This window comes from Onychostruthus taczanowskii, unplaced genomic scaffold (assembly GCF_017590055.1).
Source record: "Onychostruthus taczanowskii isolate IOZ18803 unplaced genomic scaffold, ASM1759005v1 scaffold41, whole genome shotgun sequence".
NCBI lineage: Eukaryota > Metazoa > Chordata > Aves > Passeriformes > Passeridae > Onychostruthus > Onychostruthus taczanowskii.
Window position 1 is genome coordinate 6735421 of NW_024501571.1, and position 18049 is coordinate 6753469.

An 18049-nucleotide genomic window follows, 5' to 3' on the forward strand; every position below is an offset into this window, starting at 1 on the left:
TTATGAAAAACAGCAGGGACAGAGTATTGAGTATCAGGTGTTTCTTGTATCTCTCATTCCAACCCTGAGCTGCTCCTCGAAATCACACGAGTAGGTCCTTCATTAGTCACTCACAAGGTGAGGCTGAGCTCTAAGAAAACAAGATGTGCATTAAGGTGGGATGTGCTGCTCTCAGAAAAGCCCTTTTCATTTCTCAGATCCTGTGGTAGTTTGGTTGGAGGTCTCGATGAGAGGAGGAAGGATGGAGCTGTTGTGCACCAGGACAGATTCCCTGAAGATCCACCACCATAATGATCAGAAATATATTAGATATTAGAGAGATGAGATAATATATTAAGAAGAAATTATTTATTCTGTGGGTGGGGAGGCCCTGGCACAGGGTGCCCAGAGAAGCTGTGGCTGCCCCTGGATCCCTGGAAATGTCCAAGGCCAGGCTGGACAGGGCTTGGAGCAACCTGGGATAGTGGGAGATGTCCCTGCCCATGGCAGGGGGTTGGAATGAGATTATCTTTAAGGTCTTTTCTAACCCAAACCAGTCTATGATTCTAAGAATTAGTACATCTCAAACTCTGCTGAAAGTTACTGCAAAAATGGAACAAGTTACCAGCTTTTTTCCCTGCCAGCTGGATGACTGCAGGGCAGAAAGGCTCAGAGATAGAAAAAGATACCCAAAAATAACAGAAGAAGCCTCTTCACAGTTTTCTTCTTCTTCTTCACCTCAGTGCAAGTCACCATGACTAGCAAACAACAGCAAATTACCTAATTTGTTTGTACGTGCTCAAAGGCTTCTCATGAGCAGCCCCCACTGTGAGATCACAGCTCCAGGAACTAAGGATGGTACAAGCACCTATTAACTGGACGTGCTTACCCAAATCAGAAGGTGTGAGGGAATCAGGGGCACGGAAAGGTGAACATGTCCAAGCCAACTCAGAGTCAGAAATACAACTCTCATCTGCTGAAATCAAACCTGTGGCTCTGACACGGGCTCTGAGCAGCATTTTCGTGCTCTAACAAGACACCCTGAACAAAGGGGAGCTTTTTGTCCGGCCTCCGATCTCTGTGTTTAATTTCCTCTCATCATTATCTGAAGCACCCCCTCTGAAGAGGATGTACCCACTACAGGACACATCTCCTTTTCTAGGAAAGTGCTATAATGATGGATGGGGGCTGAAATGTCACAGCCTGAAATGCCAAACCACCAGGAGTCCCAGGGCACAGCTGGGTCCAAACCACCAGCTGCAGCCTCCTCCTGGATTACTCCTGCCTTCCCTGGACATGAGGCAGAGCAAACCAAACTCCATCACACGTGCTTGGAAACGCTTCTAGGAGTGAACCAGATGCAAAACACCAACCACCTGTGCTGCAGGTGCCACGAAATGTGTGCAGATCCTACCTGCATGGCGTGGCTGCCAGTACCCCTGATGCCTCAGGGTTTAGCTTTTCTATTTTTCACATTCTCTGCTGCTTTAGTGTGCAGTTCAGAGCCTCATGTTAGGGGACAGTGAACTCTCCTCACAGAGCAGGGAGACAAAACAATTCCTGCTCCAGCTGGGCACCAAGGACAAATGATCCAAATCTCAGCCCAGGAGCACAAACCCCATGGGCTGCAGAGAGAAAAACAAGCAGGATGGGAGTGCAGGGGCTGAGCTGGAATTGGACACTGAACTGCAATGTGCACATGGAGCAGAGCTGATCCCAGGGAGAGACCCCGGGAGCACTCGTGCATTTTGGGACCATTTGGGTTCATCTTGGGGGCAGCCCTGGCTGGGCTCTTGTGCTGCCCGAAGGGCATCCATGCAGGAGATCCTTTGAATCCATCCCTGCTTTATTCTGGAACTCTGCCCAGCCTCTGTCCTAGCTCAGCCTTCTCAAGGCATCACCCCTGCCTTGCCCAGCAAGCTGCCTGCAGTTGCCATAGAAACTCCACCTCACACCCTCCCCTCAATGACAGACAGGTGCCAGGACAAATGAAGGGATAATTGACAAGGCAGGAAAGGGTTTGGAGCTCTGGGACTGGCCTGGCTGGAGCTGTCATTGCAGCCCCTGAGAAAGGAGAGGTGCATTCATCTGAGCAGGGATGGGTTTTCTCCTCTCCCCATGCTGAGGCCTCCTGCAGTCGCCTCTCTAGATGGGTTAAGTGAAGCTGGAAAGAGGAGAGGGATGAAAACCGAGCAGTTGCCAGAGCAACAGATGAAGATGCATCACCAGAAGGGTTTTGATGCAAGGCAGCAAGGAGTTGGCCATGCTCCCCCAATGGCCCAGCAGGTCCTGTGTCCCCTCCCCAGTGCAGCCACCAGTTCACTAGGGTGCATTTTGGGAGCAGGTGGGTGCTCTGACTTCTTTCTGCACCCTGAAAAGAGGACAAAACAGGACATTTGGAGGGCCTGGAAACAAGTCTGGGTTTTGGAGGCCTTGGGGCAAAGTCCCCTCTGAGTCTGAGAGGGAACAGCAGGATGGGGAAGGCACTGTTGAGTTTACTACAAAGTCCATGATGAGGAGACATGGATATTAAACATATAAATTGGGATGGGATGGGATGAGATGGAACAGAACAGAATGGAATAGAATAGAATATTTTTCAGTTCAAAGGGACCTAATAGAGCAGAATAGAATAAAATACTGTATTTTCAGTTCAAAAGGACCTACAAACCACCATCCTGCCCAACTTCCTGACCACTTCAGGACTAACAAAAATTTAAAGCTTGTTATTAAGTGCATTATCCAAATGCCTCTTAGATGCCTGTCAGTTCAGGTATCACCACCCTCCACCTTCTTTTCCCCCACTTCCTTCCACCCCATTTCCCAACAAACACCTTCCCAAGAAGAACCAGCAGCCAGGCAGAGCTAAATGAGTGCAGTGGTGATGGAAGCCACCAGGACAGCTCTTGGTTTGGCCCAAGGCAGGAGCAAAGCCATGCTCTGCTCCTCAGCAGCTGCTTGCCAGCACGCAGCTCACAGGGCTCCCCATCACTCCAGACAAATGAATATTTGAAGCAGTTGTTCCTTTTATGTGGGCTTTGCTGTCATTAGCACATACAACTCCACATAAAACACCTCGGTGCGAGATCTTTTCTTCTCTTCCCGTTTTAGGCAGCAGATGAAAATCCTTTTAATGAAAGGCTTGTTTGGGGGAGAAAGAAAAACACATGCACGCACATGTCGGCTGAGCAGGGAAAGATGAAAACCTCCTTCAAGGTAATTAAATTATTATGTATCTATTAAACCTGGTGAATAACAGATTTGTTATCTAGGCTTGCTTTTGGCTTGTGCCATTTTCCCCCTCCTTTTTCCCTACACAAAGCTAAAATCCTTGCAAGGCCTGGAACAAGATAATGTTCATCTTAGAGAAAAAGGCAAGAATAAAAGATTTATTCCTTTATCCCATCTAGTCAAGCAGGCTATCCCAGCATCCCATCCTTGTACAGAGACATTGACATGAAAACTTCTCCCTGAATCAGAGCAGATCTGAGTGGAGAAAAGACAGATGAAACAATCAGCATTGGGTAATTGATATCAGGAGACAGGTGTTGTTTCTACAGCCCCTGTCACACTGGAGACCCTCAAATCCATTGTTTTACACCTCTTGCCTCAGTTTCCCCCCAGTTCTTGCTGACTGTCTTGTCCATTTACAGAAGGAAGTGGCTGAGCTCTCTTGCTTGGGGATTGTATAGGTAAGGGTTGATTTCAGAGTGGGAACAATGCAATGGTTTGTGCTCAGACTCTGAGCCTGCACTCTGACTTCAGCTCCAGTCAGCAGCAGATGTCAAAACCAGAGACAGGATGACAAAGAAAAACTCCCAGAAGTCCACTTCCTTCTATCTCTGAGACTAATTCTCTCTACTTTTGCCATCAGCTCTTTGGGAAAAACAGCAACAGCAGAACAACAGTCCACTCCAGTATTAAAATGTCCTTTTTTCCCTCGTGCTTTCCCTTCCTGCCTCAGTAACAATAATATCAGCTCCCCTTCCTAAAGCAAGAAGTCACTCAGTATATTTCAAGTGAGTGGGCCTTGCTTTCAAAACCCTGCTGTAAAGGGAAATTACACGCCACGGTGAAGTATTTCTTCTACAAATCATCTGGGGACATCATGAACCCTCTGTGATTAAGATCAGTGCCATAATCATAAATACTCCTGCTTTATGACTAAGCTGGAGCTCTTCACTAGAGCAAACCTGGGCTTTCCCAAAGCTCCCCGAGTGGCTGATCCAGATCTGAGCAGACAGAACTGATTCCCCTGACAAGTGGCAGGTAAGAAAGTCATATCTTAGAGCTGATGGTGGGGGAGCAGGCATTTTCTGTCCTTTCTCCACCCCTGGTTGTTTTGCCATTCCCAGCCTGGGGCTGGCTGATCCCAGCTATCCACAAGGCAATTCAAAGGCTGCCCTTGGATGGCAGTAACAGCATTTCCTGGACAGTGTGGGTCATAGCCAAAGCCTTTCTGCTGTCCCTCTGGATCAGTCTCACATCCATCCAGCATCCTGCACCAACCAATAGCTCATACTACAAGGAAATACAAGCAAAAACCCCAAGATCCTCTCAGAGAACATGAAAAAGGCTTAAATGAAAGGCTGAGCCTGTGGGAGCCCAGAAATTTGTGAGGAATCCTAAGGAAATGATGGAGTTAGGAGGACACAAGGGCACAACCTTCCTTAGAGAGCACTCCAGACCAGCCCAGGGGTGAGAGATGTCAGCCCAAATGAGCCCATTTGCAACCCAGGACATCTGGACAGTGGGAAGCCTCTTCCCACAGGATGGCAAGATGTTGTACAGGCAAACAGAGAAAAAAAATCACCTGAGGGTGGGCATAGCAAGAGAAGGTGAAGGCCACAGTGATGGGGAGGGTGAGGGCTTGGTGTGCCAGCACTGATGGCTCCAGAGGGAAGCAGTTTCTGGCATGGGTCCATGTGACAGAGTAACACCAATATTTGTTTTGGGGAAGATGCCTGAGTTAATCTGCTCAGCAAACTCATGGAGAGACAGCAAATGGGATGGTCCAACCACTCCATACTTCCCATCAGCACCTCCTCAAGATTTACTTAGCAGGTACTCATGCCTGGGTGGTGGCAAAGCCTTCCCTCTCCTCATCCTCCAGGGCTCCAAATGCTGGCAGAGGAAAGGACTGAAAGGAGAATGGATGTGAGAGACCAGTGAAAACAGAGCCACTATTATAGGGAGGGTGCCCTTTGAGCTCTGCTGAAGATGGGAGCAGACGTGGGTCTTGTCAAGCATGTGAGACACGTTGCATTGCCAGGAGCCAGGGGAAGGTCTGGGCTGGCAAAGAGGAGCCAGGCTTGGCTTCTTCAGGGTACTGAATGGTTTCTGTTGTTCAGAGAACCCACTCAAGTGCACAGGACAGAAAATGATAGAATTGTAGGTGACAGTAGAAAATAGGCAGTGGAAGTTTCGGTGAGAGCGGTGAGTCAGTGAGAAGATGGCTTTCAAGAGAAGCGTGGGAGATAGACATTCCTTCAAAGTGCCATTTGACAAAAAAGAAAAAAACCAAAAAACCAACCTTTCTGGCCACAGAGTGATTGTAAAGCTGTTTTGTCAGAGGGCACTTGTGATGCCATCCTTCCTCAGCCCTTGAGAGCCACAAACACACAGAGGGAATGAGAAGGAGCCTGAAGCTGCAGGGCATTTCTCACACTGCCAGGCACAAAGCAAGCTCTGAAAGTTTTGGGAGTTGCAAGGCCTTTGTCCTTGCAATTGTTGTCATTCCAGTCCTTCCTCTGTGGAGCAGACAGCAAAACCAGCTCCTGAATTTAGCAGATTATTCCAGATGTTGGATCCCAGGGGAATGAGGTCCCATTTGTGCCCAGAGAAGGCAAAAAAATGCTGCAGCCCCCATTAGCAATGACCAGTGTAACATCCATGATGCTGTCATTGCCTTGTAGATCAGCTGTGGTTTTCCAAGGTCGGGTCTGTGCCTCTTCCTGCTGTCTTGAAAATCTCATTTTTACAAGATCAGAAAGGGAGTACACAAAGCTTAGCAGGGAATTCTCTTTTAAAGGGGGTAGAAGAGAGGAAAAGCAAACTCTGCTGACAAAGCTCCCCAAAATGGAGCTGTCTCCTGAACAGGACATCTTTCAGACACAGAAGAGAGGTGATGAAGCTAAAACTAGGCAGAGTTTGATGAATTCCTGCCTCCTCCCCAGTTCTGCAGAGCAACACCTTGAAGAACAAAGTAAAGAGCAGTGGCTGTGCCATCCCCTATCCCTTCCCTAAGAAACTGGGATAACTCTCGTGATCTCCTTTCTGATGGATCAGGAGATCCACTGAGGTTTGTGGGCATCTCACTTTGGGCAGGGGACTGGAGGGGAGGAGAGCTGGGAGCTGGGAAGGTGAGCCCTGTGCTTGAGGCACACCAGAAGAGAGCAGGGGTGGTGCTGGTGACACTGCAGAGTGGAAAACTGGGACAAAGTGTCCCAGAAGATCCCAAACAGTGAGAAAATGGGATTCCCACAGTGCCTGGAGTGGATGGGACAGCAGGACTGGACAAAGTATGGCAAGGCTTGGAATAACCCTGGGCTGCCTTTCCTCTCTCCTCCACCACCAAGCTCAGGGCATCAAACCCTCCAGCTCCTCAGCACATTTTCCAGTAGTTCTGCAGAAAATCCTGAACCCTGGTAGATGGAGAACTCATGAGTATTTATTTATGGCTTTTCCCAGTGCCAGAGCAGGTCAGGATGTCTGACGCAGGACATCCCAACCAGCACAAATGTGACAGCTCCTCCAGCATTTACAGAAGGGGTGGGAGGGAATGGCAATGTCACAGACACTACACGTGGGATCAGGAAGGAATTAATTGGCTTCCTATTTGTATTCTCCTTGCCTGCAAGGGCTCCTTGGCTACAACACCAGCCAGGCAGTATTTGCAGCTCTGTAGTAAGAGCCAAGCTCCAGTTCAGCTCAGTCAGTGGCAATCTGGGGGGCACTTGGATGCATCTGCCATTAGGCACCAAACCCACAAAGCCCCCAGAGGTGTTCCAAACACAGCTGGAATCTACTGAACCCATGGCCAAAGCCCTAAATCCTCCCCAGGTCTCAGCAGCCTGGGGTTGGTAGCCTCCTTCTCTCCTGGAGGAGAGGAACAACCAGTGTTTCCCATCCCTGCCAGACCTTTGGGGCCAGGAGTTTGTGATGAGTTTCCAAGGTTACATACTGTCTTATTTTCTGACCAAGAGATGGGGCAGCTGAGAGGTGTTTTAGAAACTTTTATAACATTTTCAGTCTCATGTGAAGGGTGAGACAATACAGATGTTGTAATTCACATCATCACAATCAGAAGCCAATTATTTCTTAATTACAAGACATGATAAGTGTTTATTGCTCTGTCAGCTTTAGCCACACCATGCTGTAAATGCCTTAAAGCCAATCATCTAAAATTACCCCTCGTGGGTGCCACTCCAATGCCTCTTTCACAGTTCTATTTCTCCAAAACATCCAGTCTTATTTCTAAGGCTATCCTTTGAAACTTGTTGCTAGTTCCATTTCTCTCTCAGCAATGTCTGTCCTATTCTAGCCTTCTGTCAGGCTTTGAGAATTTTCTACAAATTCATTTCCCACATCACACTGCCTGTGGTGTGCAGGAGGGAGGGAACAGGTCCTGGGGGTCTGGCAGAGCAAAGGGGAGAGGAGATCCCTGCAGAGGGAGAGGGGAGGGTGAGCAGAGGAGGGAAAGGCTGGGACTGGAGGTGGAGAAGGCTTTGTGGGCTCACAAGGTCAGCAGGAGCAGGGAGGTCACTCTGCCCTGCACTGCCACTGCTGGGGTCACACCTCGAGTGCAGCCATTCTGGGAATTCTGTGAAGGTGACACCAGCCCTAAGCATCACAGATGTGTGGCACATTCCCTGTGCCTGGGCCTACCTCAGGCATCTTGACTCGTCCCTCCTGGAAGGAGCAGGAGCTGGGGTCGTGGGTGCAGACGTGGCGGTACTTGCACCAGTGGCAGCGGTAGGGGCTCTCCACACACGACAGGCACCTGCAACAGGGACAGAGAGCAATCACTCAGCCAGCTGGGTCCTGATGAGGCCTTAAATTTTAGCTTTTCTATTTTCCAGCTCCTGTACTGCATCAGTGTGTAGCTCTGAACTCCATGCAGTGTTTGTGAGCTCTCTTCACAGTTTGGGCAGACAGAACAATCCAGGCCTGAGAAGCAAGGACACCTCACAGCCTCAGCCCAGAAAGGACAAAGCAAACTGGGGGAATGTGACTTCACCACCTGAAGCTGTAATTGGACAATTAACCCCTGATATGCAAATAGACCAAACTTATATCTGCCAAAAAAACTCCTGACTGTCACGAATCTTGTGTCCATCTTGGGTGCAGCCTCTGCCAGGGTCTTGCACTGCCCAGGGTTTATCTATTGAAGGCCTTTAATAAATCCCCAGTATATTCTCTAACTCTGTCCAGCCTCTGTTCTAGGTAGTCCAAGGGATCACTGACAGCCTTTCCCAGAGGGAAGTACAGCCTGGAGAATGTTGCTTTTGCAGGAGGACACAGGCTCTGCACTGACCCAAAGAGCTGGATTTGCTCTGGCCTGAGCTGGTTGTACTGGCACCTCAAATGTCTCATAGGATTAAATAATTTAGATTGCATTCATATCATTGCAACTAGAGGAGTAATAAATATTTACTGTACTTTGGCTGCCCTGGGCACCAACAAACCCGTCTGGTTAATTCTCCCACTCGTGACACAGAGGCCAGAGACAAACTGGGATGTGCCAAAGCCAGAAAACCAAAGATGAAGCAGGAAATTTTCTCCCTGTGTCCCACAGGTTTATTGGTGTGAGTTCTGATCAGGGTGATGAGGTTCCTGCCAATAGGTTAACTCATATTTTTCATCTCAGAAGAGAAGACTACTGGAGCAGGTATCTGGGAAGCAGAGGGCATATTTAGGGCATCAGCTACTCTGGGTGCAGGAAAGAGCCATTCCCTCCATCTTACAAGGTTTTGCTCTCCTGTGCCTCAGGGGCTGTGCAGAGTCAGAGCTGCAAACACCTCCCCTGGCCGTGTTACAGCACTGACTGGACCTACATCACACTTCCCTTTAAATTCAATGTGATGTCTGCTCAGCAGCAACCAAACCCAGCTCTCTGGTCATTCACACTCTGGAGACCTTTGTGACAAACACCTGGAGGGGCTGGAGAGTGTCCAGGGAGGGGAATGGAGCTGGGAAGGGTCTGAAGCAGCTGAGGGAGCTGGGAAGGGGCTGAGCCTGGAGCAAAGGAGGCTCAGGGGGGACCTTGTGGCTCTGCACAAGTCCCTGCCAGGAGGGGACAGCCGGGGGGTCGGGCTCTTGTCTCAGGTAACAAGTGCCAAAATGAGAGGAAACTGCCTCAAGCTGTGCCAGGGGAGGTTTAGATGGGATATTAGGATTTTTTTTTTTCATGGAAAGGGTTGTAAGACACTGAAACAGGCTGCCCAGGGCAGTGGTGGAGTCACCATCCCTGGAAGTGTTAAAAAGCACTCGGGGACAAGGTTTAATGGTGACCATGGTGGTTGACTTGGGCTTGGTGATCTTGGAGGGCTTTTCCAACCTTAACAACTTTGTGATTCTATGAGGGTTTTTCCAACCTAAACAATTTTAGGTTGAGCTTTTAGAGGGCCCAACCTTAGAGAGCTTTTCCAACCTTAACAATTTTAGGTTGGGCTTTTAGAGGGCCCAAACTTAGAGGGCTTTTCCAACCGTAACAATTTAGGGGGTTTAGAGGGCTTTTCCAACATTAACAATTTTAGGTTGGGCTTTTAGAGGGCCCAAACTTAGAGGGCTTTTCCAACCCTAACAATTTTATGATTCTATGCAGCTGCAGTACCTGGAGGGTACCTTGAGGAGACTTCAGGGAAGTAAATTTTCCTGGTCCTTATACGCCACTGGGTTTTTAATGGGCAGGAGAGAAAAACTCCAGAGTTCCTGTGTGAGCCCAACAGGCAGGCACACCCCCTCTCTCCTGTCTCTGTGAAATCTTTCTCAACCCCAATCCACTCCCAGCTCTGGTACAGCAACTTATTCTTCAAATTGGTAACAAGTGCTTGCTCTGATACATTGAATTAAAAATGGATAGCGTATTATGGTTTGTCAAGTAAGAACCCAAAACGCGCCATAAATATTTAACAGCACCATCTCTGCTGCTCTCCCCCCCTCCCCAAGCCTTGCTTTCTGACACTGTTTGTCAAAGCAGCAGGAACGTGGAAATAAGATTTGCCTTTCCTTGTGAATTGCTGAGCCGCGGTAATTATCTGCTTTTGGCACCTCTGACGGCTCAGTGGTGGGGACAGAGCCACTCAGCCTTGCTCAGGGGTGGATCAGCCTGCTGCAAGGACATTTTCTGCAGGGATTTGTGGGTCTGCTCCACTGGGGCAGCTCCTGAGCAGCCCTGGGGGGCAGCTAAACCCCAGGAAAATGGGATGTGAGGCAGGGAAGGTGCTCACATCATGGGTAACGTGGTCTTGAGGGACTCACCTGGGTTCAGTGAATATTCTACCGGAACCATAAGCTTTATTTTTCCATATTTGAGGGTTCAACTCTATGTTAACCATCGGGGGTGGGCTACTGGTGGGACTGGCAGCATGGATGAGGGTTGGAGGTGCGTATGAGGAGCCAAAATTCCACAAAAAAATGAGCAATAGGAAGATAAGGGGCCCGTGTGCTGAGGGTACAATTCAGTTTTGACTCAATTCTGTGGCAAATTACTCCTAATTTGATGGTCTGCCTGCAGAAAAAGTGGTGCCCACACCCTGAGTCACCTCAGGAGGGACCCACCATTGTGGGCACCACCCCAGCCCCTGGTCACCTCCACACTTTAACATCCTCCTGAGGGACCTGCCCATGAAAAACGGGCACCAAAGGAACTGAACATACGAGTTGTGGACGCTGCAGTTGTAGAAGACAAAGCTGGTGCTGGCAAAGGTCATCCCCGTTTCCTTGGACTTGAGCTGCAGCTGGACAATGTGATGGTCACCTGGGGGGAAAATAGGCACATCAGGGTGTGACTGCTTTGTTAGCCCTGCTGGCCAGGCCACCAGCCTGAACCTGGAGCTGTCCCATGGCCCCTTGGCTGGGCTGTCCTCAGTAGATGTAAAAAGTGTGATAAAACCCTTCTAGAGCCCAGTTCTCCCACAGGAACAGTATGTCTTTGCCACTGGAAATTATTGTGCCTGGGAGAAGAGTCTGGACTGGAGGGTGACAGCAGATCTAATTTCAAAAATGTGATGACTGAATTCATCAAGTAGGAAAACCAAGCTCAAAGAATGAGTGCAGATGTCTAGAAGGCCATAAAAATATAATTTTTTCCTTAAAGTTGGTCCATACTGCTGGCTCACTCAATGTTCCCAGAAAAAAAGGGCATGTGGACATTCCTTCCATGTTCACTCACCCCACTCACCCCAAGCTCCATTCCCTTCAGCCTGTGGCTGCAAAGAACCCATCCCAGTGCGAGAGATGTGAAATCCACTGCACTTCCAGAAGGATCCACCCATTTCTGTAGCTTTCCCTTTTCAGCTCCTCCACACCATTTCCCCATCCCTTTTCCCACTGCTCCCAAGCTGGGCAGTCAGCTGCTGCTTCTTCCCACAATTCAGAAAGGGCAAGCAGTGGGTGCAGTAATTTGGTGGTTTAATTCAAGATTTACCTGGTGGTCCTTTCCCTGCTATTTATAAAAGGGCACAGAGTGATAGGACAAAGGGGAATGGCTTCAAACTGAAAGAGGACAGATTTAGATGGGATATTAAAAAGAATTATTCTTCTCTGTGAGGGTGGTGAGGCCCTGGCACAGGGTGTCCAGAGAAGCTGTGGCTGCCCCTGGATCCCTGGAAGTGTCCAAGGCAAGGCTGGACAGGGAGTGGAGCAAGCTGGGATAGTGGAAAGTGTCCCTGCCCATGGCTGGGGGTTGGAATGAGATCATCTTTTAGGCCCTTCCAACCCAAATCAATCTATAATTGTATCATTTTCCTCCCCACCTGAAAGATTCATTAATCTGTGAGGCCAAAGCAAACTTGACAAGGGGTCACAACGAGCACCTCCTGCTCACTCACCCACCTTGGGGCACACACACCCCACACAGTTCACTGAACACATCTGGCTGCCAGTGCTTGGCCCTGCTCTGCCATATTTAATGACTTTGCGAGCATCCTGCAGGGTATTTTAAACCAGGATATGAGGATTGGATGGCCCCAGGTGGGATAGTCACACATCCTTTGGTTCAAATCCAAACTTAAATCTGGGAGGAGCAAGGTGAAATTACAGACAGGATTGTCCAGGAATTTCTGTCTGTCACACGGGATGGGATGTGTTGAGAGCCTGTACCCCTGGTGTGTAACTCCAGCCTGGCCAAAAGGAGAGGGAATATCCCACATCCATGTCTTGTCTTTGCTGGATTCGTGCAACTGCCACTCGGTGGCAGCCTGCAAACACCTCGTGTCACACAGAGGAGCACCTGCTGGGGTTGCAGCTCAAGGCTTGAATTCCTGAAACAATCTCACATTCAGGCAGCTCGGGCCACGATGTGCTGCTGTGCAGCTCCAGAGTCCCTCCTGCTCCCAGGGCTTTCCTTGCCCTCTCCTCAGGCTCTCAGGAGCCAAATCTTGCTTTCTGAGGATGCAGGATGATGCCTCAGGTTTTAACTTTTATATTTTTCACATTCTTTGCTGCTTTAGTGTGCAGTTATGAGCTTCATATTATGGGCTGGTGAGCTCTGTGCACAGAGCAGGGAGACAAAACAATTCCTGCTCCAGCTGGGCACCAAGGACAAATGATCCAAATCTCAGCCCAGGAGCACAAACCCCGTGGGCTGCAGAGAGAAAAACAAGCAGGATGGGAGTGCAGGGGCTGAGCTGGAATTGGACACTGAACTGCAATGTGCACATGGAGCAGAGCTGATCCCAGGGAGAGACCCCGGGAGCGCTCGTGCATTTTGGGACCATTTGGGTTCATCTTGGGGGCAGCCCTGGCTGGGCTCTTGTGCTGCCCAAGGTGCATCCATGCAGGAAATCCTTTCAATCCATCCCTGCTTTATTCTTTAACTTTGTCCAGCCTCTGTTCTAGGTCAGATTCTCAAGACATCAAGGACAGATGCAGGGTTGGGGTGAGGATGGGAGTGAGAGGCACGGCTGGAGGAGCTGGGGGGTACTCACCATTCTCTGTGATGATCTGGGGCACCTCCTTGGCAGCTGGAGAGATGCATTGGATCTGGCTGCCCACCACCAACCCATCCATCTCCGAGAGGTCCTCAAAGGTGCAGTTGACTCCTGCTGACAGCTCAGGGACGTTGTAGGTCTCCAAGACCAGCTGCAGGCAAAGACGGAGGGAGAGAAGGAGAGGCAGGAAAAGAGAGAAGAGAGAACACTCAGCCAAACAACAGAGCTGGGCCAGCAGGAGAGAATTACCCTGGAGAGGTCAGACAAAGAGCCTCTTGCTAGAGAGAGCATCCTCCTTCAGCAGAAAGCAGCGACTCGGGAGAGGGATGAGTGAGGAGGGGAGAGATGCTGATGCTGGCACAGGTGGCGGGTGACTGTGCAGGGACACCTGCACGCAGTGTCCCAGTGCTGGCTGGGAGGTGCAGGGGAGGGAGTGCTCGCTGTCTGTCATGCAGGTGTCAGGTTAGGCAGGGAGTCTTTGGAGCCAGCCGTGGGTCCCAGGGCCCCACGGTTTCTGAGGAAGGTGACTGCTACTCACAAGAGGCACTCTGCAGACTCCAGAGAAACTGGAGCGCTCCAGTCTAACCCTCTACGGGCTGCTCTGCCAGCACCAGCAGGGGAGAGCACTCTGTCCCCAAGTTCCTGTGTGAGGAGAGTCTAGTTACAGCCTTCAGTCCACCACAAAAAATCCCCTGTCTCTACAGGCACAGAAATCTCTCCTGCCCATCCCACCGAAGAGCCAGTTGGCTCCTTGTGCTGTCCTGGAGTTCCACGTGGGAAAAAAGCCATGAAGGAGGATTTGCCCTTGTTTTTCGAGTTCACTACACTCTCTGGCATGGCTCATGGGAAAACAAATCTCAGGGCTGGTTTGCACCATGTCCATGCTTTGGAAGAGCACAGTCATGCTGTCAGCTTCCCAAACAAAGGTCCTGTCCCACAGCTCTCCATCACTGAGGCTCCTGCTCAACTCACCAGGTCATGCCTGAACACAGAGGGGCACCCCAGGGGACCCCTAGCACCTGGTGATTGGTGTAAATTTAGTGGTTTTGTGACAGAACACTGGAGCCAACCACTCAGCACAGGCTCAAATGCAGATGTTCTCCACACTTGCCTCCTCTCTGAGCTGGCTGAGGCCCCCTCTGAGGTGACAGCCACTGAAAGGAGACATAGATGCATGCTGAGGTGTTGTTTGTACCAGCACAAAGAGCAGGGGTCAGTCCAGGTGGCAAAGCAGGACACAACGAGAAGGTGACATAGCCCACAGTGCTCCCACACACTGTGTTTTCCTCACTGAGGGAAAGGCTGGAGCTGTTTCTCCACACTGAGGACCATCAGGGAGGAAGGCTGAGCAAACAGGCCGTAGCCCTGGATGCCATTAAGCCTTTGTGAGAGTAGGATCATTCTGGGGCCATGGGAATGGCAGTGGGAAAGGTGATTTTTTTTTTTTTTTTTTTTGTCTCGGATGGGGAACGGGAAAAAGGTTTGGTTGTTTGGATGGATTTAATACTGAGGCTGAATTCATTCCCCCTGCTAGCAGTAGAGAAGTGGAATCTGTCCTCCTTAAGCAATCTCCCTCTGGGCATGGGTGATGCAGGAGGAAGATGTGCCATGCAGAAGATGACACTGATGGGCAGAGCAGTGCTTGGCCACAAGCTCCATGAGCCCGTGCACACCCCAAGCAGACAAGAAGTCCTACATCCCACACTTCTGGGACAGCATGGGAAGCATGGAGCCTTCCCACAGCAAGCAGCTCTTCTCAGAGAGCCCAGAGCAGCAGCCCTGGGCTGAAACAGGCTCAGGTAAGATTTTCCAAAGCCCTGTTAGTGCCCAAAATTTAAAAACATGGCTGACCACACCTGCTCTGCCTCCATGGGCAAGAACTCACTGTCACTGACACTTTGCTAGAACTCAAGATCCTAACACTCTAGATTTGATATTAGCCAAGGACACCATCAACTCTCTATTCCCCTCCTGGTTTGCCTCTGGTGATGGGATAAGTTGGGTCACCAGTTTAGCTGGGACTGGGCTGAAACTTCCATCAAAAGGCCCATGCAGATTGTTGGGTAACAGATGATGGCAACTTCTGATCCCAGCAGCTCTGGGCTGACTCACCCTGGGAGTAACCCAGAGGAAAAGGTCTCTTATTCTATTATCATTTTCAGTCTCCCTGAGCCAGCCAGTCCCCCAGGATTTATTCCAACATGAAAGAATTCAACAGCTACTGAGAGAATATGGAAAAGAACTCCTTGAACTTCCAGAAGAAGAAAGAACTTAAGATGTCTCAGATCAGTTTGTGTTTGAAGCCTGGGGAAAGTAAAGTCACAGCAAAGTTAAGAGGCTGAAACAAAGCAGCAATGATTGGACATGCAGGCTTTGAAAGGCTGATTTCTTTATCCCTGGAGAAATCCAAACCTGTCACCTGGAAGATGTCTGGCAGCTGCCTAAATTCCATTTAGGCCTTTCAGGTTGTGGGGCTAATGGCCAACTTGTCTAGAGATGGAGATTTTAGGGTCTGGGTTACCAACTTAACAGCCCAGATTAGCAAGGTCAAAAAGATAAAGCACTGGTAGCCTGAGAGAAATGGGTTCTTGTCTCCTTCTTGGAGCATGTTGGGATCTCACCACATCTGGTACTGCTGCCATGAGTCAGGAGAGAAACAACAAACTGGTCAGATCTTCAGCAGAGATTTCCTGCCTCAAGCCCAGGAATGATCAGGATCATCTGCTGCTCTGCCAGCATTCACTGTGTGGTTTCCTTGCCTGCTGCCTGAGTAGCTCGAGGCCAGAAAGGTTAAACCTTGTGCTGTGGAAGGTCACTGGAGACAGCAGGAGCCCTGGAAACTTTGGGTTCCTCTGCACAGCATCCTGCCTTTCTGCTCTGCATGCCTAGTGCTGGAGCAAGATGGACTTCCTGGGGGCTTAGAAGGAGACATTTCCATCCAAAATGATAGGAACTTGGAGCTCACTGAAATAATTCATATCATCCTTCACTTGGCTTTCTTCTAGAATGCAATTTCTAACCACAAAAATGTCCCTTGCCTAAAGCTATTAATTAATTCACTCTCCCAGGGCAGCACACAATGCTTGCAGGACAGAGTCCCTTCAGACCTGCCCTCATTGACAAGGAAGACTCTTCCTAGTCCACTTCAACACATCTAAACAGAGAATAACCAATGCCAAAACATCAGAGAATAACCAATGCCAAAACATCCTCCTGTGGCAAATCTTTCACTGCGCCAGAAGAGCTGCTGGGGAAGTTCCCAGAGTCTGGAGAACTTCTTGCTGCTGAATCCCTGGATCTGCCACGCTGCACGGGCAGGTGAAACCCGAAGAGAGGGGCAGGGATTGTCATTCCTCACCAGAACGTTGTACTGGGAGACGGAGATGTTGTTGGGGTGCACGGTGAGGCGGACACACTGCTTCATCTCCGAGGCGAATCTGCGCGGCTCGCTGGAGCGCTCGCACCGCTCCTTCCTCGTGCAGCTGGGGAAACAGGAACAGACAGGGACAAGGTGAGCACAGAGCCAGGCTGGCAGCGTGGGGACAGCTCTGGGGTGTGGGAGCAGCAGCTGGTGTGGATAGAAAGTCAGCTCTGTGCTCTTTGGGACGGCACAAGTGGGAAACAGCGCTCACGCCCTGGCGCGCTCCGGCTCTTGGGATCATGGAGAATATCCTGAGCTGCAGGGAACCCACAAGGATCATCATGCCCAACTCCTGGCCCTGCACAGGACATTCCCAAGAGCCCCACCACGTGCCTGAGAGCATTAACTCTGCTGCTGGCAGCTGTGGGAATGCTCAAGAAGGCTGAGGAGTCACAAGGAACCTGTAAGAGGAGGGAGGGTGATGGGTGAAAGCTCCATCCCAGCTGCAGGAATTCTCTGTCTCCCCACCTTTCCTGGACCAGACCACCAGCCCTTCAAACTCTGCTGTCCAAGGGCTGTGGGGCACCTCATGCACGGCTGTCCTTGAAGAGAAGCAGTGCACAGCCCGTGTTTTTTGGCCCTTCTCACACTTTTGGTGCATCTGGGCTGCTGGTACCTCACCTCTTGGATGGTACCACCCCTCCAAGCAGTTGTCCCTGCAGATTAAGGAGTTTTTTGCATCTGTCTTTGTGCTGATAGACCAAGAAACTTTCATAGACCATGAAATGCTTATAGTGTTTTGCAATTAAGAAACAGTTGATTGTGATCAAGTGAATTTTAACATCTGTGTTGTCTCCACCCTTCTCATGAGTCTGAAAATAGAATAAAAGTAGTTTTTAAAATGCCACTCAGTGCCCCATCTCTAGGTCAGAAAAGAGTAAAATTCAACATGCCTTGAAAATGGCTGACTAGAAGTGCTGAGAGTTGAATCTTAAAAATTCAGGTGTTCAAAGTAAGTGACAGCCCAGTGAAATGTGTGTGTGCACACACCTGGGCTGCACAAATGCCTGAATTTCACACCACCCACTAATTGTTGATGTTTTCAGCGCTGTCATTACTCCTCATCTCGCCTGTGTGGTGCAAACACAATCCAGAAAAGTGGATTGGTGGCTATTTGCCCCGTTTCCAGCCAGGTTTGCACTTGTTTAACATAAACCACATCTGTATTTCACTCCACATCCGCTGCCAAGGCCATTGCTGCAAGGAAGGTGTCTGCCTGGAAATCCACAGGGTTAATCCAAAAGGACAGCTCCAGCTGCATGCCAATTACCTCCTGCCATTAAGTTAATGTTATGGACTTGCACAAGGTGTCTTCAATGGATTTTGTTATTAGCAGTGCTATTATCCCCCATTAAAACCAGCTATAAAGACTTAAGTGCGGATGTTAAATTATTCAACCACTCCCAGACTTCAGAGTCTCACTTGTGAGAGAACCTGGGGGCTGCTGGAGCTCCAGGATCACCCCTCAGCATCCCTACTCTTTGGAGAAGAGACT

At 49.7% G+C, this 18049-nt stretch overlaps 1 protein-coding gene across 1 annotated transcript in view; it reads right to left on the minus strand.

The window, feature by feature from the left end:
* Nucleotides 1-18049, minus strand: part of PLXNA4 (plexin A4) — a 456808-nt gene that overhangs the window by 96544 nt on the left and 342215 nt on the right. The window contains exons 6-9 of the mRNA XM_041413432.1: nucleotides 16492-16615; nucleotides 13131-13284; nucleotides 10861-10960; nucleotides 7867-7981 (exon numbers count right to left, since the gene is read on the minus strand). Coding sequence (XP_041269366.1) covers nucleotides 7867-7981; nucleotides 10861-10960; nucleotides 13131-13284; nucleotides 16492-16615 — 493 coding nt within the window. The remainder of the gene's footprint in view (nucleotides 1-7866; nucleotides 7982-10860; nucleotides 10961-13130; nucleotides 13285-16491; nucleotides 16616-18049) is intronic.